At 40.9% G+C, this 17,874-nt stretch overlaps 1 protein-coding gene across 2 annotated transcripts; it reads right to left on the bottom strand.

The window, feature by feature from the left end:
- Window positions 1–611: 611 nt before the first annotated feature.
- Window positions 612–16,949, bottom strand: tbc1d23 (TBC1 domain family, member 23). 2 transcript variants are annotated; one of them, XM_080882613.1, is made up of 19 exons: window positions 16,871–16,949; window positions 15,175–15,286; window positions 12,990–13,095; window positions 11,526–11,730; window positions 11,319–11,442; window positions 10,918–11,042; window positions 10,794–10,840; window positions 10,604–10,707; window positions 10,379–10,501; window positions 10,174–10,266; window positions 9,920–10,090; window positions 9,590–9,632; window positions 9,093–9,199; window positions 8,816–8,958; window positions 8,401–8,445; window positions 7,601–7,689; window positions 7,342–7,477; window positions 3,722–3,916; window positions 613–3,611 (listed from the first exon to the last, which is right to left on the bottom strand). In XM_080882613.1, the coding sequence occupies exons 1-19, from the start codon at window positions 16,906–16,908 to the stop codon at window positions 3,527–3,529; spliced, it is 2,091 nt and encodes a 696-aa protein (XP_080738739.1). In that variant the 5' UTR covers window positions 16,909–16,949; the 3' UTR covers window positions 613–3,526. The 2 variants fall into 2 exon arrangements, with proteins under 2 accessions (XP_080738740.1, XP_080738739.1); XM_080882614.1 differs by lacking the exon at window positions 8,401–8,445 and having other exon boundaries at window positions 612–3,611.
- Between the last annotated feature and the right edge of the window lie 925 nt (window positions 16,950–17,874).

Here is a 17,874-nt window from a genome sequence, read left to right as displayed (position 1 = left end):
AGGAGGACTGTGACCCTGTTTGAAGTATATAAAGGATTAAGATTTTTAAATGTTTTTTCTCTGGACATAAAACAAATAAGTTGCTTTTTGCTTGCTTCTTGTTTTTTGCTTATTTGACTAATATGATAAACTAAGAAAAATATATTTTGCAGAATAATACTAAAGTAAATGAAGAAAAAATTAGTGTGGGCCATGATTAAAACCACAATTAATTTTGTTCAGGTTTTGAATAATTTTTAGTCAAAGATTTAAACAGCAAAAAAAATTAGGATGAGAAATTTTCCTCCAGGCTGTTAGAACAGGGGCGTGTCCAGAGGGGTGGCATGGGGTCATACCACCCACCCCTGCTGTCTTACTGACTTACCAACGTCTTACAAAGTCAGCACAGGCAGGACTCACGGAGAAAGGTAATTTAGTATACATGCTTACAAACTTTTAAGGTTTCATTGTACTTGTACTTTAAGTAATTTCACATTACATTACCTTCTACTTCTATTGGACAATATTTTCAATGCAAATAACGTACTTTCTACTTGATACTGTTCATCTTAAGGCTGTAGTTTAACATTTTATTTTGCAATACTTTTGTTAAAGCCTTGAATTAAGGCTGAGAGTTTCACTTCAATCACATCTTGTTTACAATCCACTTTGCTGTACAGAAAAAATTAAAGTTAATGTCCAAAAACCTTTGGTCACAACTGCATGTCAAATGCTGTTTCACAATGAGTGTGTCCAAACGTGCAGTCAAATAATCTCCATTTATTAAAAACAGAAATGCTTAGAAAATAACAGCAGTACAGTAAGGTGCAAATTACATTTGAGACATGTTGCATTCTGGACTAGTGGTTGACAGCCTGATCCAGTGACGTTACAGAGAATGTAAAGACTCCCAGTCGAGGATGTTCCAGTCAATGGGAAAATATCAGAAAAGCACAACAACGCATGGATTACACAGGAATGCTTCAGACTGGAGGGAGGGTCGGGAACAGATTTTGTCTTGAATTCTACTTTGCTCATAGTTTAAATGTGCTTTTCAGTCTGAGAAAGGGGCCAATGCCCTCTGGGCTGAAGTTTAAACTGCAACTGTCACACTGGAGGTCTCTGTGGGAGGCTGAACACACAACTAGACTTCAAAGCAAATAAATAAGCAGGAAGAAAGCAAGAATGAGTCCAAGCAGATTTCATGACTAAAGAATAAGATACGGCGATCGAGGGGGGCGTGGCAATTCTGAAACAGACCAATCGCACATTAGTGTGACACCCATGTGGAGCTGTTAAAGCATGCAAAATAAAACCGTTCAGCCGAACCTTAAACACCACCGCTCTACGAACAGAACCGCGATTTTAGAGGATCTTCACGCCACTGCTGGTGCCCATATCGCACGTCACAGGCATGAGGCCGAAGGCAACAGTGGCAAGCAAACTGAAACTGCTCAGTATGGACTGCAGACTGCTTAACACAGTATATGGTTTTAGCTAATACATGAGACAGACAGAGATATATATTTATATATAAATATGGATGCACCGATTATGAAATTGGATACTGATGTTACAAAAAAATTTGGCTGATAGATGACGTTTTTCTTTTTCCTCTTATGTTGCCTTTTTCCCAGGGAAACAAATCTTCACCCTGTAAAAATAATTTTTATTTTTTTAAAGCTTTTCATCACTTTGGAAATTAAGTCAGCACGAAAAATCCTGTGACAGCACAGATGAACACTGGGGCCTGTAAGTGGGAAACATCCATCAGAAGTCAACAGCGGCCCATTTATCAGTGTAGTCGTGATAACTTCACATCAGCGGTTCTCAAACTTTTTGTAGCACGCCTGCCACTCAAAAACATGAGACGATCAATAGCAATAAAAAAAAAATCTAATCTGAATTTTAGTGAAATAAATGTCACCACAACCACACCAAACTCTTGTCTACTTTTGTACTTTCAAAAAAAATCATACTCATCCACGGTGGATTAACCCCATGTTTCCCCCCTGGTCATAATCACCTGTGGATCTGTGCACCACAGTTTGAGAACCACCTGTGCTGCTCTTCTATTCTGTGTGGACAGAAAAGTTGTTCATGTGGGTCAGAAATGAGATCAGCTTTTTGTGCACCGTGAAAACCGTCTTTAAAGTGGACTTCATATGCTTTTACTTATTTCCTGTCATACACGAATACTAAACATATGAAACATGGCCACACTTTCAAATAATCACATCAGCTATGTCCGCGTAATCCCCATAAGCCCAAGCTCAGACTTCCGACTGCTCTCAGGGCTCGGGGTTACACACTTTGACTTGTATGATGTCAAAGAGACCACATCAGTGCTGTTCGGGGGCCAATCAGAATACAAGTTGCCTTAAAAGAGGAGGAACTTTAGACAACAGATGAACTGAAGCTGGAGGACAACATAAATAAGGATTATTCTGCACTGCCAGTCATGCAAAGCTACTCTAGTTGAATCCAAAAATAAAAATAGAGCTGCAAATGAGCATATCAGGTCCATTCCTTTCAAACCTCTGCAGCTCGTTAGTGTGATGTTTTCATTCTCCCTAATGTTTCAGCCTTCTGGATATAATTTACTCATCGGGGGAGCGGGGGATGTCATTCACATGGTGAATCTGACTGGGACGAGAAAATACTGAGGTGCTCATAATGTAGTCCAGAAAGGCTTTCTGGGAGCTACATCAGACTGCTATGAGATGAGGTTAATCAATTTTCATAAAACCAGAAAATCAGAAAGAAGGGGAACTTCAAACCTGGCAAAGTTTACAAGTTTCACTGCATATTCTCTCAGGATATGCTTTCAAAATGACATTGCAAAGGTCTGTATACAGAGCAGTTTACACAATATATATATACACATTACATATTTATAAACTAACCGCCAAATAGTTTATATTTAAGGCTGCCTGCTGGAAAAGTAAAGTTATCAAAAACAGTTACTGCAGTAGGAAATCTGCTTCATGTGCCAGTACTGCTTTTCTGGGGTGGGGGTGTGCATCGTTATGTCCGAGCTGGCTGACTCATGCTGACCAGATGATAGTTAAATCTACGCAACATGTTACGAGAAACTCAATACTGCTCACATCAAAAGAATGGGTCATCATCAAAATGCTCAGGTGGAAAAGAAAAGGTCAGTCACGTGTGGATGAAAGAAGTTCGCCACTGGTCGGTCAGTACGCTACGTTAAGGCCAGCGGGAACTCATCAGAGTGGAGCTCCTCTGTAATGAGATCCCCTTTTATACTAACAGTAGAGAAGAACATACACTACAACCAATATTTCTTTTTAAATAAGTATAATATAATGGTTGGATGACAGCGGAGCACCTAAATATTTCAACACTCGCAGCCTGGCTCACAGGTCTGCAGTCAGCAGTGTGCCCACATGTCCCAAAGACAGACACACGGGGCTTCACAGTCAACACTGCACTGGGATCTGTCCAGGAGGGAGAGTAGATTTCACCGGCGGAGCCTCTTCCTACAGTTTGTATTAATCTCCCAAAACGAGCTCACCACCACCATTTATGAGCTCTCCAGGGCATCCAGGACTTTCATGATCTGCTGCTTGATGACCTTCGTGGCATCGCCCGCATTGGGAATCAAATATCTGAGACAGAGAAAAAGACATTAGCTGAAAGGGAAAATGTTAATAAATCGTAAAGCCACTACTTTAAAATTCATGTCTGATTAGTTTTTCATCTGCGTGCAGACAAGCACCTCTCAACCACTGAAATCTCCACTCCAGCTGAATTGTTGGTTCCAAACTTGAACGTGATCAGCTCTGGGTGCTTCTTTTTGGATGTGATCTTCACCACTGAGTTCAGCGCTTGTCTGGACTGGATGTAAGCAAAGCCCTTCCTTGTGGCGATCTCCCTCAGGCAGTACATGTGAGTGGCTGTGATCAACAAATGACTGGAAACACAAAAGAAGAATCAGTGTTAGGAGTTAATGTTTAATAAGTGGCCGCAGCGCTTGCTTGTTTATTCGTTTCTCATTGCACATCGAAGCCAAACTCGTCCACCCTTGGACCAAGGCCAGGAAGATGGTGAAGGACCTCAGCCATCCCAACAACAGACTGTTCTCTCTGCTGAGGTCAGGAAAGCGATTCCGCTCCCTGAAGACCAACACAGAGAGACTGAGGAGGAGCTTCTTCCCGCAGGCGATACGGTCTCTCAATCACACCACCACACAGTACTGACCCACACATACAGTTCTTACACACACACTGGACTTTCTGGACATTGTTTTCACTTCATCACTTAAATCACTTTAAGCATATTTGCACTGCACAAGACATAATGTGGATTGCACAACATGGACATTATTTCTTCATGTCCATTTAATACTTGCACAGCTGCTGTTATTGTGTTATTTATTTATTTATATATTTATATATATATATATATATATATATATATATTTATATATTTATATATATATATATATATATATATATATATATATATATATATATATATATATATATAATTTTTTTCATTCATATTCATATTTGCCAGTACCCGCTAGAAAAGCTGTGATCAGGTACCCTGCTGGGGTAATAGGCTGGCCAAAGGAGGAGATAGAAGCCACTGACATAAAGACAAGAAAGCTCCTTACCATGCATGGAGGGTTTCACCCCAAGTCCAGCACCCTGAGGCTGTACGCTAAGCGGAAGGAAGGGGGCCGGGGACTGGTGAGTGTCAGCACCACAGTCCAGGATGAGACAACGAACATCCAAGAATACATTGGGAAGATGGCCCCAACTGACCGAGTGCTCAGTGAATACCTCAGGCAGCAGAAACCCAAGAAAGAGGAGGGAGACGAGGAACCATCATGGAAGGACAGGCCCCTGCACGGTATGTACCACCGGCAGATAGAGGAGGTGGCTGATATCCAGAAATCCTACCAGTGGCTGGACAAAGCTGGACTGAAAGACAGCACAGAGGCACTAATCATGGCAGCACAAGAACAAGCTCTGAGCACAAGATCCATAGAGGCTGGGGTCTATCACACCAGGCAAGACCCCAGGTGCAGGCTGTGTAAAGATGCCCCAGAGACAATCCAGCACATAACAGCAGGGTGCAAGATGCTAGCAGGCAAGGCATACATGGAACGCCATAACCAAGTGGCCGGCATAGTGTACAGGAACGTCTGTGCCGAGTATAACCTGGAAGTCCCGAGGTCAAAATGGGAGATGCCCCCAAGGGTGGTGGAGAATGACCGAGCTAAGATCCTGTGGGACTTCCAGATACAGACGGACAAAATGGTGGTGGCTAACCAACCGGACATAGTGGTGGTAGACAAACAGAAGCAGACGGCCGTAGTGATCGATGTAGCGGTTCCGAATGACAGCAATATCAGGAAGAAGGAACACGAGAAGCTGGAGAAATACCAAGGGCTCAGAGAAGAGCTCGAGAGGATGTGGAGGGTGAAGGTAACGGTGGTCCCCGTGGTAATCGGAGCACTAGGTGCGGTGACTCCCAAGCTAGGCGAGTGGCTCCAGCAGATCCCGGGAACAACATCGGAGATCTCTGTCCAGAAGAGCGCAGTCCTGGGAACAGCTAAGATACTGCGCAGGACCCTCAAGCTCCCAGGCCTCTGGTAGAGGACCCGAGCTTGAAGGATAAACCGCCCGCAGGGGCGTGCTGGGTGTTTTTTTTATTTTTTTATATTTCTTCATACATTCTTATATATTTCTATACTGTGTATTTTGTTGTACAGTTATTTTATTTTCAACTTTAATTTATATATTTTATCTTATTTTATTCCTTCCTAGTTAAATTTACCCTTTTTAATTTTCATATTTATTTCCTATCTTATTCATAGCCTTTTCATTTTTCTTTAGGTCACGAGCAGTTGTGTAAGCATTTCACTGCATATCGTACTGTGTATGACTGTGTACGTGACAAATAAAATTTGAATTTTGACACCCAGGGAAGGATGTCAAAAACTGTGCTCAAGAAGCCAAAAACATACTTTCACCTCAATGGGAAGCATCACGATTTCAGTGAAGAAAATTAAATTATCAAGAAATGTTAGTCATTCACATTTTCTCCTCTTCTTGCAAAGACATACACTTTACTTTGAAAATCCTGAGAGTTCCCAGGACACTTGCAATGAGTTTCTTAATATTCAGTCGATTAATAGGGCTGTGCAATATGACCAAAACCTCATATCCCGATATCAGACATCTATCGTCCGATAACGATATAAATCACAAAAATGTAACATTTTCTGTAAAGTCTGTGAATCTCGGGCAGCTCGACTTGTGTGAAGTGTTTCCAGCTGTGCGTCATGTAGCTGGAGTCGAGTGTTTTAACCGATGCATGAAACGATACATTTTTAGACATAAGTTTTAACGGCCGCCATTTTCTTTGTGAGTATTTATTACACGGCGTGCTGCGGGGAAAAGCCTGTTCTAACGTTTGAGTCTAAGGTTTATTTTTTAGCACCTGGCGGCTCTTTTTTACTTCTCATCCGTAAATAATCTGCTCTTTCACGTGATTCAGTTTATTTTGAAAAGTCTCAACGGGATCTTGAGCTTTATTGTGAAAGGTTTACGTGGAACATAAACAAGCGGACACGCGAAGGTGTTACCGTCGTTGTTGCTAAGGACAACACATAAAAACAGGCGCTTGTCCGTCAGCAGTGTGGTTATATAAAATATAAGAGAAAGAGAGAACTTTAAGAAATGAATATAGCCACTACAGTGACCATCAAAACCATGACAAATATTGCTGTAAACAGTTTATTTTGCCACACCACGAAACAAACGATAGCGTAAAATGAAACGATAGACGTTTTTATATCGTCGTCCGATATATATCGTTATATCGAACAGCCCTATCGATTAATGCTGTCAAATTTAGTCAAATGCAGCAAGACATGTGGGATGGTATTTTATAGCGCAGATGGATAATGATCCAAAGCTTCCTGCAAAGCCAACCCAAGAGTTTCTGAAGGAAAAGAAATGGCCAAGTCAGTCACGTGATCTCTTTTCAGTTACTGAAGATAAAACTGAAAGCAGAAAGTCCCATAAACAAGCAGCAAGTGAAGGCAGACGCGGTAGGCGTGGCAGAGGAAACACAGGATTTATTGATGTTCATGGGTTCCAGACTTTATCCAACTATTAAAAACAATCCTTGTATTTAAACGTATGTTAGCTTGTTCAATTAATTTGGAGCCTCTGAAAATCAGGAACTATGTTCAGGAAGCAGTGAAGCACCTTACCTTAGTATTTAAAGACTTCAACCTGCCCTTATTATGGCTGCCATGCAATATGCTTCAAGGTCACTGTACTCATTTAAAACGTTTCCTAAACAAAACTGACAGCTTACCTGGGGAACATGTGACCCGTTTCTTTCACCTCGTTACATGGAATATGATGTTTTACATCAGGTTTGTTTATCCAGGTCTGAATGTTGACAATCTCCTTCCGGTCATCATCAGATATGGAGGAACTGTCTATCTCATCTGGCAGGAAGATCAGATGGAAGTAATCATTTTGTTCTTCAAAATAAAAGCCCTCACAATGCTTAAATATTTCACAAAATAATACCCTCTTCTAATTGTAATCTGTGTTAGCTGTAATTTTACCTGTATCGTACTCTTCTTCATCAGCAATACTGAACACAGGCTTCACTCCCCGGTAAGGTTTGCCGACGCGGTCGCTGCTGCTCACATGCCTGATTACAGAGGGCAACAAGGCAGGTCAGAGCATTATAGTCACACTAGATAATTATACATTAAGTGCATTAAACAGTTTGCACACAAACATCAATGGCATGAAGACCTCCAGCCTGCAGTAAAAAAAAATATTAGCCCACTACTGCCACAGGTTGTGCTGTTAAATACAAAAAGGAAGAGGTTAAACGAGACATTTCTAGCTCGACATCTGGGTTACAGATTAGTGGTTGTATGATATTCAGGGCTATTTAAAGCAAATTATAGTTTATTTTATGGTTTTGCATAGCCCTGACTATCATCTGAAAGAACTATAATGAAATGGAAAGACAGACTTTTCAGTGCATCTCCAAGCAAACAAAGGTGAAGTCAAAGGCCTCGGTGAGTTAGACTAGAAAACGACGACCTTGTGGATGTAAAGATGACTCAATGCTTCCTAAAAGGCTGGAGCAGCTCCGACAGTGCAGACAAAACAGCAGTTTTATGTTGTTAGTGAAAGCATGAAGAGAAATTCTAAGAAACGGTATCTCATAGACAGCCTGCTGCCCGTACTGTATGGGAACGTGTGGTGTTGTTACATGAGTGTAGGCAGGTGTAGGCGGAGATGCTGATACTAAGCATGCGTTAAAAGTCTCCAAAATCCTGGGAGTGGTGCGGGTCTACAGCCAGTGGGCATGCCAGTGATAAACATCTGGATGTTTGGGAGCTCTTACCGATCTGGAATCACCTTCTCTGGCCAGGGTAGATTGAAAGATATTCTATTATGGGATAAGGCACAAGGAACTTAATTTCATGACAGGAAATATGGAAAAGCAAATATGGTGTTTTCAGTCAGGTGTAAATATGCACTAAACCCAAACTAGCAGGATGTCAAAAAACGGTCAATTTGAACTGTTCTGGTAGAATTTCATCTGAAGAGGGATCAGTTGGCTCTCAGAAGGCGCTCTGGTACTTTGGTTTTTAGTATTTGATATGTGAGAAGAATCACAAACTTGATTTTTTTTCAGTGTTATAATATTAATTTGCATTCTGTTATTGTAGCGAACTGTATGATTTACACAGAAAATTGAGAGTGTGTGTTGCAGTGTGAGCTTCAGTGGTGAATGTTTTGAGGAACTAGTTTCTCACCTGTCGACGGGGGCAGAGGTATTCTCAATGAAGCTGATCATCTTCTCCTTAACATTGACCGACTTGGACTTGAGAGCAAATGTCATTTTGTTGACCAGGGACTTCACACCTTTGCTGTCTCCAGGGCCGCTCAGAGACTCTCCCTGTATTCATGGAAAAATGTAACAATCCGTGCCATCAGACAGAAGATCTCTCTTAACACCTCCAGTGTGGAGCATATTGTGATGTTTATGTCCTTTATGATAAAGGGGGTTGGCTGGCTCCCCTAACTTCTTACATCAGCTGAGCTGAGGCTGCTGTGAGATCCAGATGTGCTGACGATCCAGTGGACGTACGAGGAGTCAAGCCCCTCGACGTTCATGTCTACCAGGTGCTGCTGAAGAGCTGGAAGTACACGTGTCTCTGTGAATTTTAGCTTTCACAATTTTCTGTACTGCAGTTGTGACCAAAAGACAGATATATAAAAATGTGGATGTGTACAAGTTTCTCAGAAACATATCTCTCTCTATCTATCTACCCTATATACATACATATATGTACAAGAAATGAATATAGTATTTTAACTTTATTTCATGCTAAAAAATGATGATGGATTTGTCCAAACAAGATCCTGACAAATCACTGACAGCCACTGCTGCATCACCTCACCGATGTAACCATTACAAAAACTATAACTTACACATACACGCAAAAATAGGCCTCTCCATGTTCATATTACTTCTCTGTGTGTATGCAGACTAATGTGCTTGTCAGTATTGTCATTTTCCTACTCACCCATAAAACCTCCTTTTGCGATGCTGACATACTCTTTGTTTTTCTGTAACAGAAAGCTTGAAATTAGCCGATCTGCTAGAATATCATCCATAATATTGCAACACAAAGATCACAAAATCATTTGTTTTGCCAAACAAGGTCACACAATTCTCATTTTTCCAGTTAAAACTTCCAGTGATTACTACTTTTTTTAAAGCATGAATTATAATGACTTTCCTGCTTCTGCTTCGTTTATTTTATTTTATAAGCAAACAGAGATTTTGACAGTTTGAAAAAATCTAAAGGAAACGTTTGTAATCGTTATATATGGATCCCACTTTCACAGCTCACCTGCAGGAAATGTGCCAACACCATGTTCATGTACATGTCTTCCTCTTCTCTCCCGCTGCCCATGAAGCACAGGTGCTCTCCGCTGGCGATGGACCCCGACTCTAAAGACTGCTTCTGTGTCTCCAGGAGGGACTTCACAGAGAGTGCAAACTCAGATGGGTTCTGGAGCATCTGTAAGAAGACATAAAGCTTGTTTTATATTCGTTTACTGCAAATATATTTTTCAACAAATCCCTAAAGCCCCTGTCCCTCACCAGGTCTGAGTCCAGGTGGAAGGCTGTGGACAGATGGCCAGCATTGTACTGCTCTGCAGGCCGGCAATCCACCACGAAGAAACGTACCCCATCCTAAAAAAAAAAAAAAAGAAAAAGTCCAGTTTCCTCACATCCTCTTTCTTCCTTAAACTCACAGGGCAAACTTGAGAACAGTTAATAATTTCCCACTCAAAGTGTCACTGACCTGCTGCAGCTGGTTTGCCTGCAGGATTTCAGGGACAGACACAGGGAGGCACAATGCCTGACTGAGGTCAGTGTCCTCCTCTTTGAGAGCCACCAAACTGCTACCAAACAGATTCTGATTCATCTACAGAAACAGACAAAGGGAAACAAACAATGAGGTTTTTTTAGATGCTGCCGTTGTCTCTTTGTTTATATTCAAGCACTGCTCAGTTTTTATTTGCTTCACCTTTCTGAGCGACAGAGGGGTTTTGCTCTGGTAATACTGGGCCAGTGAAAACAAGTCTTCAATGTCCTCAGACTCCAGGAGAGAAGGAGACGCTTCCAGCATTTCTGGGATGACATTTTTTTCCCCACATTTAATTACATTAAAAAGACGTTCAAAAACTGTACAAATGAGAAGAGAGGAACAAACTCACTGATAATGTCCTCTTTGCTTTCTCCCTCTTGTGTAAGTATGGTCTCTCTGAGGATACAAACAAAAACAAACTTTCAGAGCTGGCACAAACAGCCACGAGCTGGATTATCTTTCTGGCTGCATACTTGGCATTGACGAGGATGATAAGCATGAGAAAGAAGATGAGAAAAGGGTCCGCCTGCTGGAGGTACGAGTCCCACAATGTCTGGGTAACTTCAGGAAGGCAGTGGCTTGAAAACAGACTACCCAGCTGTGGAACAGAGACAAACACAGACGCATCGTTTGCCATGGCCACATGAAGAGCAGTGTTACTTGAGCTCTAGAGCTGCACAGGTGGAGAGTAGCTGATGAAAAAATATGGAGTAAATGCATGTGAACGAATATCACTTCTGCAGGGGTAAAAATGCTGGTACCAACTTTTATTTCACCAAAATTGAAGCTGTATGCCGTTAATTGTTTTTGACTGAATCTTTTTCTGAAATGGGGCAAAAATGTTGTAAAACTTATTTAACATGAGGCAACATACCCAGTTGATGGCATAGGAGTCTGGTGTGATCTTTTTGGTGTCCAAGAACGAGCACAGCTCTGGCTCGTGATACTGCAGCAGTAGTCTGTACAGGTGGAAGGGTCGGCCTTTGGGCACACAGTCCCTGAAACGGGAAAGCTTTTACAGTCAAAGCCTGCGGGTCTGTGTGAGTGGGGTGAAGGGGACAAGGAGGCTGAGATGACTCACCGAGGGATGTATTTGTTCATGATAGCATAGAAGCAGTTGTAGAGGTCGCTCCGGGGTAGATGAAGCCCCAGCAGCGGTTTGAGCAGGTGCGGCCAGCTGAGCTCAGGGGTGAAAGTGATGTTACGCGACTTGCAGTAGAAAGTGATGACTGACTCAACGTCGGACACCATTTCACTCCTCTCTTCCTCTGACACTGCCAGCTGGTCTAAACATGGGACACACGGAGGGGGGTCGGCAGTTTTAGTTATCTTTTCCAAATAGGTCAAGTTTTTTTTTTCCTATTGATGCATTAAATGATGTCATTATTATCAGATTTCTATTCAATTGAATCTCTCCCCATAGTTTCACGTCAGCATATAATCTAAACTTGTGACAGCCGTTCATGCTCACAGCTCCGTACTCCTTTAAATAAATGACGGGACTTTTGGTTTGAATTTCAAATTAGAGGAGGGTGTGACAAAGACTGGAGGGGAGGGGAGCTATTCTACTGAACAAGAAGGGAAAAAAGTACAAAGTTAGAGCAGGCTAGATGATTCACGAGGCTACCCCGATGGTATAACTCCCCGTTTTTTTCTATCTAATGTAGGAAGTGGTAAATAAACTCCTCTGCATCTCTTCAGCAGCAAGAGTGCTGCTCCACTGAGGCGTTTTTGCATTATGGAGGGCGGACAATGCTACCACAACAAGGAAGCGTTAGTATCCTCCCACACCAGCATCGGAAACTCACAGGAACATGATAGGAAACTGAGATTAGGGAGAAGATTTAAACCTTTAAAGAAAGTATTTTTAAACCAAACATAACATTTCTGGAGGATCATCAGGGCTTCAGAAGTCTTAGCAGTAGATCACCAACATCACACAGGCACAAACTCTCATATTCAGCCCATTAGCAGCGCATCATATCAGACAAGAGTTGCAATAAGATAAACTGCAAACAGCAGATCGATGTTAATACTAAATACTTTGTGTTTTGTAGACGGTCGTCTCAGAGCCAGCTGCACACAGAGACCAGTGCTATTAGTCCAGAGCAACTCTATTTAATGAAAATGAGCTTTTAGTTTCTTTTCTGACTTAAAGATAAGACCTAACATGCTTTATGAGTTAATAATCCAAAGAGTTCAAATATGTGAATTTTATCCCTAATTTTAAAAATAAATCTCATCTAAGCCGAGCTTGTTTTTCCCCCCACAAATATCCAACTTTAAACTCAAACAGCCTATAATTTTTTTTTCTTGAATTTTAGCCCCTTAACCTCACCAGCCAAACCCAGTGGATCTTAAATGTTGAGATATGGAGCCAAAAAACAAAATAGAGCAAAATTCCTGACACAAATAATGCACTGACTTTTACTGAACTAAAAATTTATTCTCAAGTTGGATGTGCCAGAAAACACTTGAGAAACTCACTGCAAATCCAAAAGTCAGGACTGTGTCAACGTATTCAGAGGCACCGACATTTACTCACCGATCAGCTGCTGACTCCGGTTATGAATGAGCTTCTGTTCTGGTAAATCGAGGACACCGTCCCAGGAAGCCAGGCTGTCGCCTTTTCCGGAGACATTGAGAGCAATCTGCAAAAACAAAACAAGGATTCAGTGCTGAGCACGGGGAGAAAAGGAGACCTGACATTCAGGAAATAAAGACTGATCTGCTATAAGTGGCCAAAATCTCACTGCACTGATGGACAACAAATTCATACACATGAAGAAAATACTGTAGAAGCTGCTGATATTATTTTTGGAACATTTTGAGAGAAAAAAAACGAAATTAATTTAAAAAAAAATCTCTGCACCCTCTAGTTCAGCGGTCCCCAACCCCCGGGCCTCGGACCGGTACCGGTCCGTGAGTCGTTTGGTACCGGGCCGCGAGAGTTGAGGCTCAGGTGTGAAATGTCTGGTTTTCAGGGTTTTTATCGGTTTTCAGTGTTATTTTGTTATCGTTTTTATCGTTTACTCTGTTTTCCTGGGCCTTTTCGCGTGTGTTATGAATAAATCTTCTTTTTTTCGGTACCAGTACTGGTTTTATTTTGTTGTATTTATCCGCGACACCTTAAAGGCCGGTCTGTGAAAATATTGTCGGGCATAAACCGGTCCGTGGCACAAAAAAGGTTGGAGACCGCTGCTCCAGTTTACCCCAGTACAGCTGCAGAGCGATGAACAGGTAAAACAGGCTTTGAAAAGTAACAAAGTGGTAAAGATACGTTTCTTCATGTCTCCCTTAGGGAGGCCATATTTACTCACCGACAACTTTGAAAGTTCATTTGATATCTTTAGATTTTTTATGAGCAGTCATTTTCATACCTCCAGGCTGTAACATGGAAACCACACGATTACAGACTTTTCATTCTTTTCTTTTTTTTCAAACACACAACCACAGAGTTATCAAGTTGAAGCTGCAGGAATGAGAAGACCATAGTGAACGCTCCAGATTGCAGCATCTGCTTTGATGCGAAGGTTGTACCAGTGTGTTGTGTTAAAGAGAAACCTGACCATGAAGGGAATGCAGTTGATTAACTGGTCAATCTGCGTTCCCACTCTCACTTATGATCAGAATGAGACTGCAGATACAAATGGTAGAAATGAGCTTTCTTCTTTTTTCCTGCTCTAGGGGAGCTTTTTGAGGTAATCTGGGCATCTGACCAGGATACCTCCTGGACATGTCATATGTTTTAGGCATGTCCAACTAGGACATGACCCTCAGGCAGACCCAGGACTCCCGGAGGAGCTAAAGAAAGTGACTGGTGAGGAGGAGGTCTAGGAATTATGGCTTAGACATGCTATCACAAAACAGACGCCCACTCCACAGAGTTGTTATATTCAGGCTTGTGAAACAGGTTGTTTAAAATCAGAATCCATTACTTTGTTTTGGTAAATGGAGTGCTTAGCTTTAAAAATAAATAACTATTATATAACATATCAATCAAATGTAAATGTCTGGCCCGTGATATTTTTTGTCATTTCACGTGTGGCCCAAGTGAATTTCAGTTTATAGTCTATGACTTATACGATGATTAATGGAGCAAAGTGCAAATTTTTACTTTTAGGTCCGAATGTTTTCAGAATTTGACACAAACAAAACTACACCTACTTTATTCTCATTTTTAAGGTTTTCCTAAAGTGAAAAAAGAAATCTTGCATCTGCTCTCCTGCACTGATAAACACTTTGTGTTTGATTTGACTTTAAGCATTATTTGAACTTTTTTATAATAAACCAAATTATTCAATTTTATGAGGTGTAAAATTAAAGGCTCTCTGAACTTTACACAGTGACTAAAAGGTCTCCTAATGATATTATCAAACAGCCTATTATCAGACACAATAAACATCCCATTCAAAGCTGCTTTACAACTGGGTGCAGCCGATGACGTGTCTTTTCACAGGCTGGTATTTTGCATGCGAAGCCAAGACGAGTCAGTCACCTATAAGTAGCATCATTATTGTCATCCACATGCTTGACATACAATACTGACTCTTGTTATGTGATGTAAGACATAACTGAAGTCTTTTCTTTGGGTGTGCCAATAAGGGATGATCCAGTCTACTCACACCTTAACGTAAGAATGCTTGCCTTCTGTCCACAGACGTACAAAGTATGTTGTACATGTCCAATAACTGTTTGAAACCACAATCTAACTGCTGCAACGTTCTCACCTTCCACATCTTGGCCCTGTGTTCAGCTGACTGCTCCTGGACCTGGATGGTGCCCCTCTCCATCTCCATGTCTGAGCCACCAGAGTCAAGAGCGTCAATGAGATCCTGGTCCCTGAAGAGTAACGAACGGCACAGTTACAATCCCACAAAATATAAAGATAAAAGTTCATAGGCTGAAAACAAAACATAAGATTTGAAGAGTTCATTTTAAGGTAAATTATTACACCAAGGTTCAGAGTAAACCCATGCAAAGGCTCACTGATGCAGAAACAATATTATTACTAATAATACCACTATAAACGACAAAACTGCCAATCTTCAAAATTGTGCTGTACTGTCCAGCACTACGTTTTATTAAGTTCATACATCCATCTTCCCGAGGGGGCTGCAGTGTATGTTACAGAGCAAGAGACAGGTTGCTAGTTTGTCGCAAGGCTAACAAAGACATACAGACAATGTTTACACCTATGGGCAATTTAGAAACAGCAGTTAACTGGTGAAGCGAGAGTAGTAATCACACAGAGAACATGCAAACTCAAAGAAAGACAGGGTCAGATGGTGGATTCAAATCCATGACTTTCTCGCTGTGAGGCAACAGGGTTAACAACATGCATTATTATTAACTTCATATTTAACTCAATCATTATTCACATCTGTGTAATTATGTAAATTATGTCAGCTTTTACTAAATGCCCTGTGTTGTTTATTGCTCTTAATTTACATCTTAATCTTTTTTTTAAAATACATGTTAATTTAACTCCGCATACAGACAGGTGACAAACTCAAGAGGAAAACAATACAGCAACATCATAAAAGGGGGCATTCACAGCTTCCCTGTGAATCTGTGTGTTGGTTCTCCAAATCTCCAAAGAGATGAACACCATTTTTAGATATTTCCTCATCTGACGTTTTGATGAAGCCGGAGAAGAACAATGTCTAACGCATTTGTTCAAAATCTCCGATGATTGTATGTACACATTTATACATATGTATAAAATCCAGGTCACTTTTATACTCATGGAACTCCTCAGTGACCCGTGCACTGTGACAAATGGCAGTGTCACAGAAGAGGTCTTTCTTAACAAAGTAGAAACATTTCACGATAGATCTGAATGGACACGCACCATTCACACCAACACAGCTACCAGAGCCCTCTCTGCTGGTCTATCGTTCAGGTTTTTCCTTTAATCTGACACATGAAGACCTCTTTCACGATGCCAACCATCTTAATGGCAGCTGCTTTAAAAGTTTTTAGATATAACCAGCACTTTTCTATAAACTCTTTTCTATATTTCAGAGTAAAATAAAACTGGAACAACAGAGTGAGGCTGGGGTAGATTAAAGGGAAGCGGCTGTCCGCCTAAATATTAGCTGTCCGGCTAACATTGCTACTAAACTTCCCACTGAGGCAGAGAAACCGATAAAAATGTAGACTTCGTCACCGAACAGACTTAAGAGCTGTTATTTTATCCGTCTGAGATTGATCGACCGTTAATTTATCAGAACCGGGTTAGCTAATTGTCATGTAGCTGGCTAGCTGGTAAGCAGTAACGTCACCAAACTCCAACACTATTTTAAACACAAAAACTCATCTTTAGTTACTTTACACGGAAATCTGCGACAGAAATCCGACGCGACTGTCTGACAATCGAGACAAAGGCTCCGAAAATATTGACTGAACAACAAATTGTCTCACCAGCTGCCCCGAAGAGCTTCCTCCACGGCATCCGCCATTGTTGTGTTGACGGAGACACGTCAGATGTCGTCAACACGCGCGTTATGCGCGGTGACGTCACCGAACAACGAGGGGTCGAGATTGACAAGTGAAATCAAAGTGCGATAAGAAACTGATGAGAAAACTACTTGTTTGCTTTGATTTTGGGCGCTAAAAGTTAATAATTGATCAACAAACAGAGAAAAACAGAAAACATCATCAACATGTGCTGACCTCAGAGTTTAATCCCAACAACCTTCCTGTGTGATGAAGAAACAATTTACACACAGTGACACGATCCTAAACGTGGGTCAAAGTTTGTGTTTGTGTGAGAAAGTGTGGGACACATCACTAAAGTCAGGAGTCAGAAATTCTTTATATCTCACTTAAAACATAAACATATGCAATCGATGCAAATAGGTTATACATTTGGCTCTGATCGTGTGAATGACAGTTATTTTTATTTGAATGTAAATTTTCCTAACTTCAGATAATCATAAATGGAAACTTAAGTTTGTTTTTTAGATTTTGTGTGGTAGTCTTTGCATATACATTATAGTTGTAAGTATTGTTATAAATGTAAACATGTTTTTTAAATAGTTTTCCTTGTGTGCACCACAACAGCTGATTTTAAATTGAACAATCAAGACTTGTTTGAAATGTTTGTAAATTAAAGCCATTGCCAGAGGATTAGCAGTAATTGTACAGTCGACTTAGGTTCTGTTTCATGGAAAAGTGAGGCCTGTTCTCTTGTTATTCTATAACAAATAACAAAGCAAATAAAACCTATTTTCAAGACAAAATTACAAAAATTGTGTCATGCCCAAATACATATAGACCAGACGACATGAATATTTCTTTTTTCTAATGAACTAATAGTTAAATATTATTTATTCTGCTGCCCATCTTTTCATTTTAGTAGCAATGCATTCACAGATATATATTTTTTCTTGCCAGCATCTGCAACACCTGGAGCCAGATCCTTG

This window comes from Rhamphochromis sp. 'chilingali' (genome assembly GCF_963969265.1).
Source record: "Rhamphochromis sp. 'chilingali' genome assembly, chromosome: 5".
NCBI classification, from domain to species: domain Eukaryota; kingdom Metazoa; phylum Chordata; class Actinopteri; order Cichliformes; family Cichlidae; genus Rhamphochromis; species Rhamphochromis sp. 'chilingali'.
The sequence above is the reverse complement of the archived record's forward strand: the minus strand, read 5'-3'. Positions and strand labels throughout refer to the sequence as shown.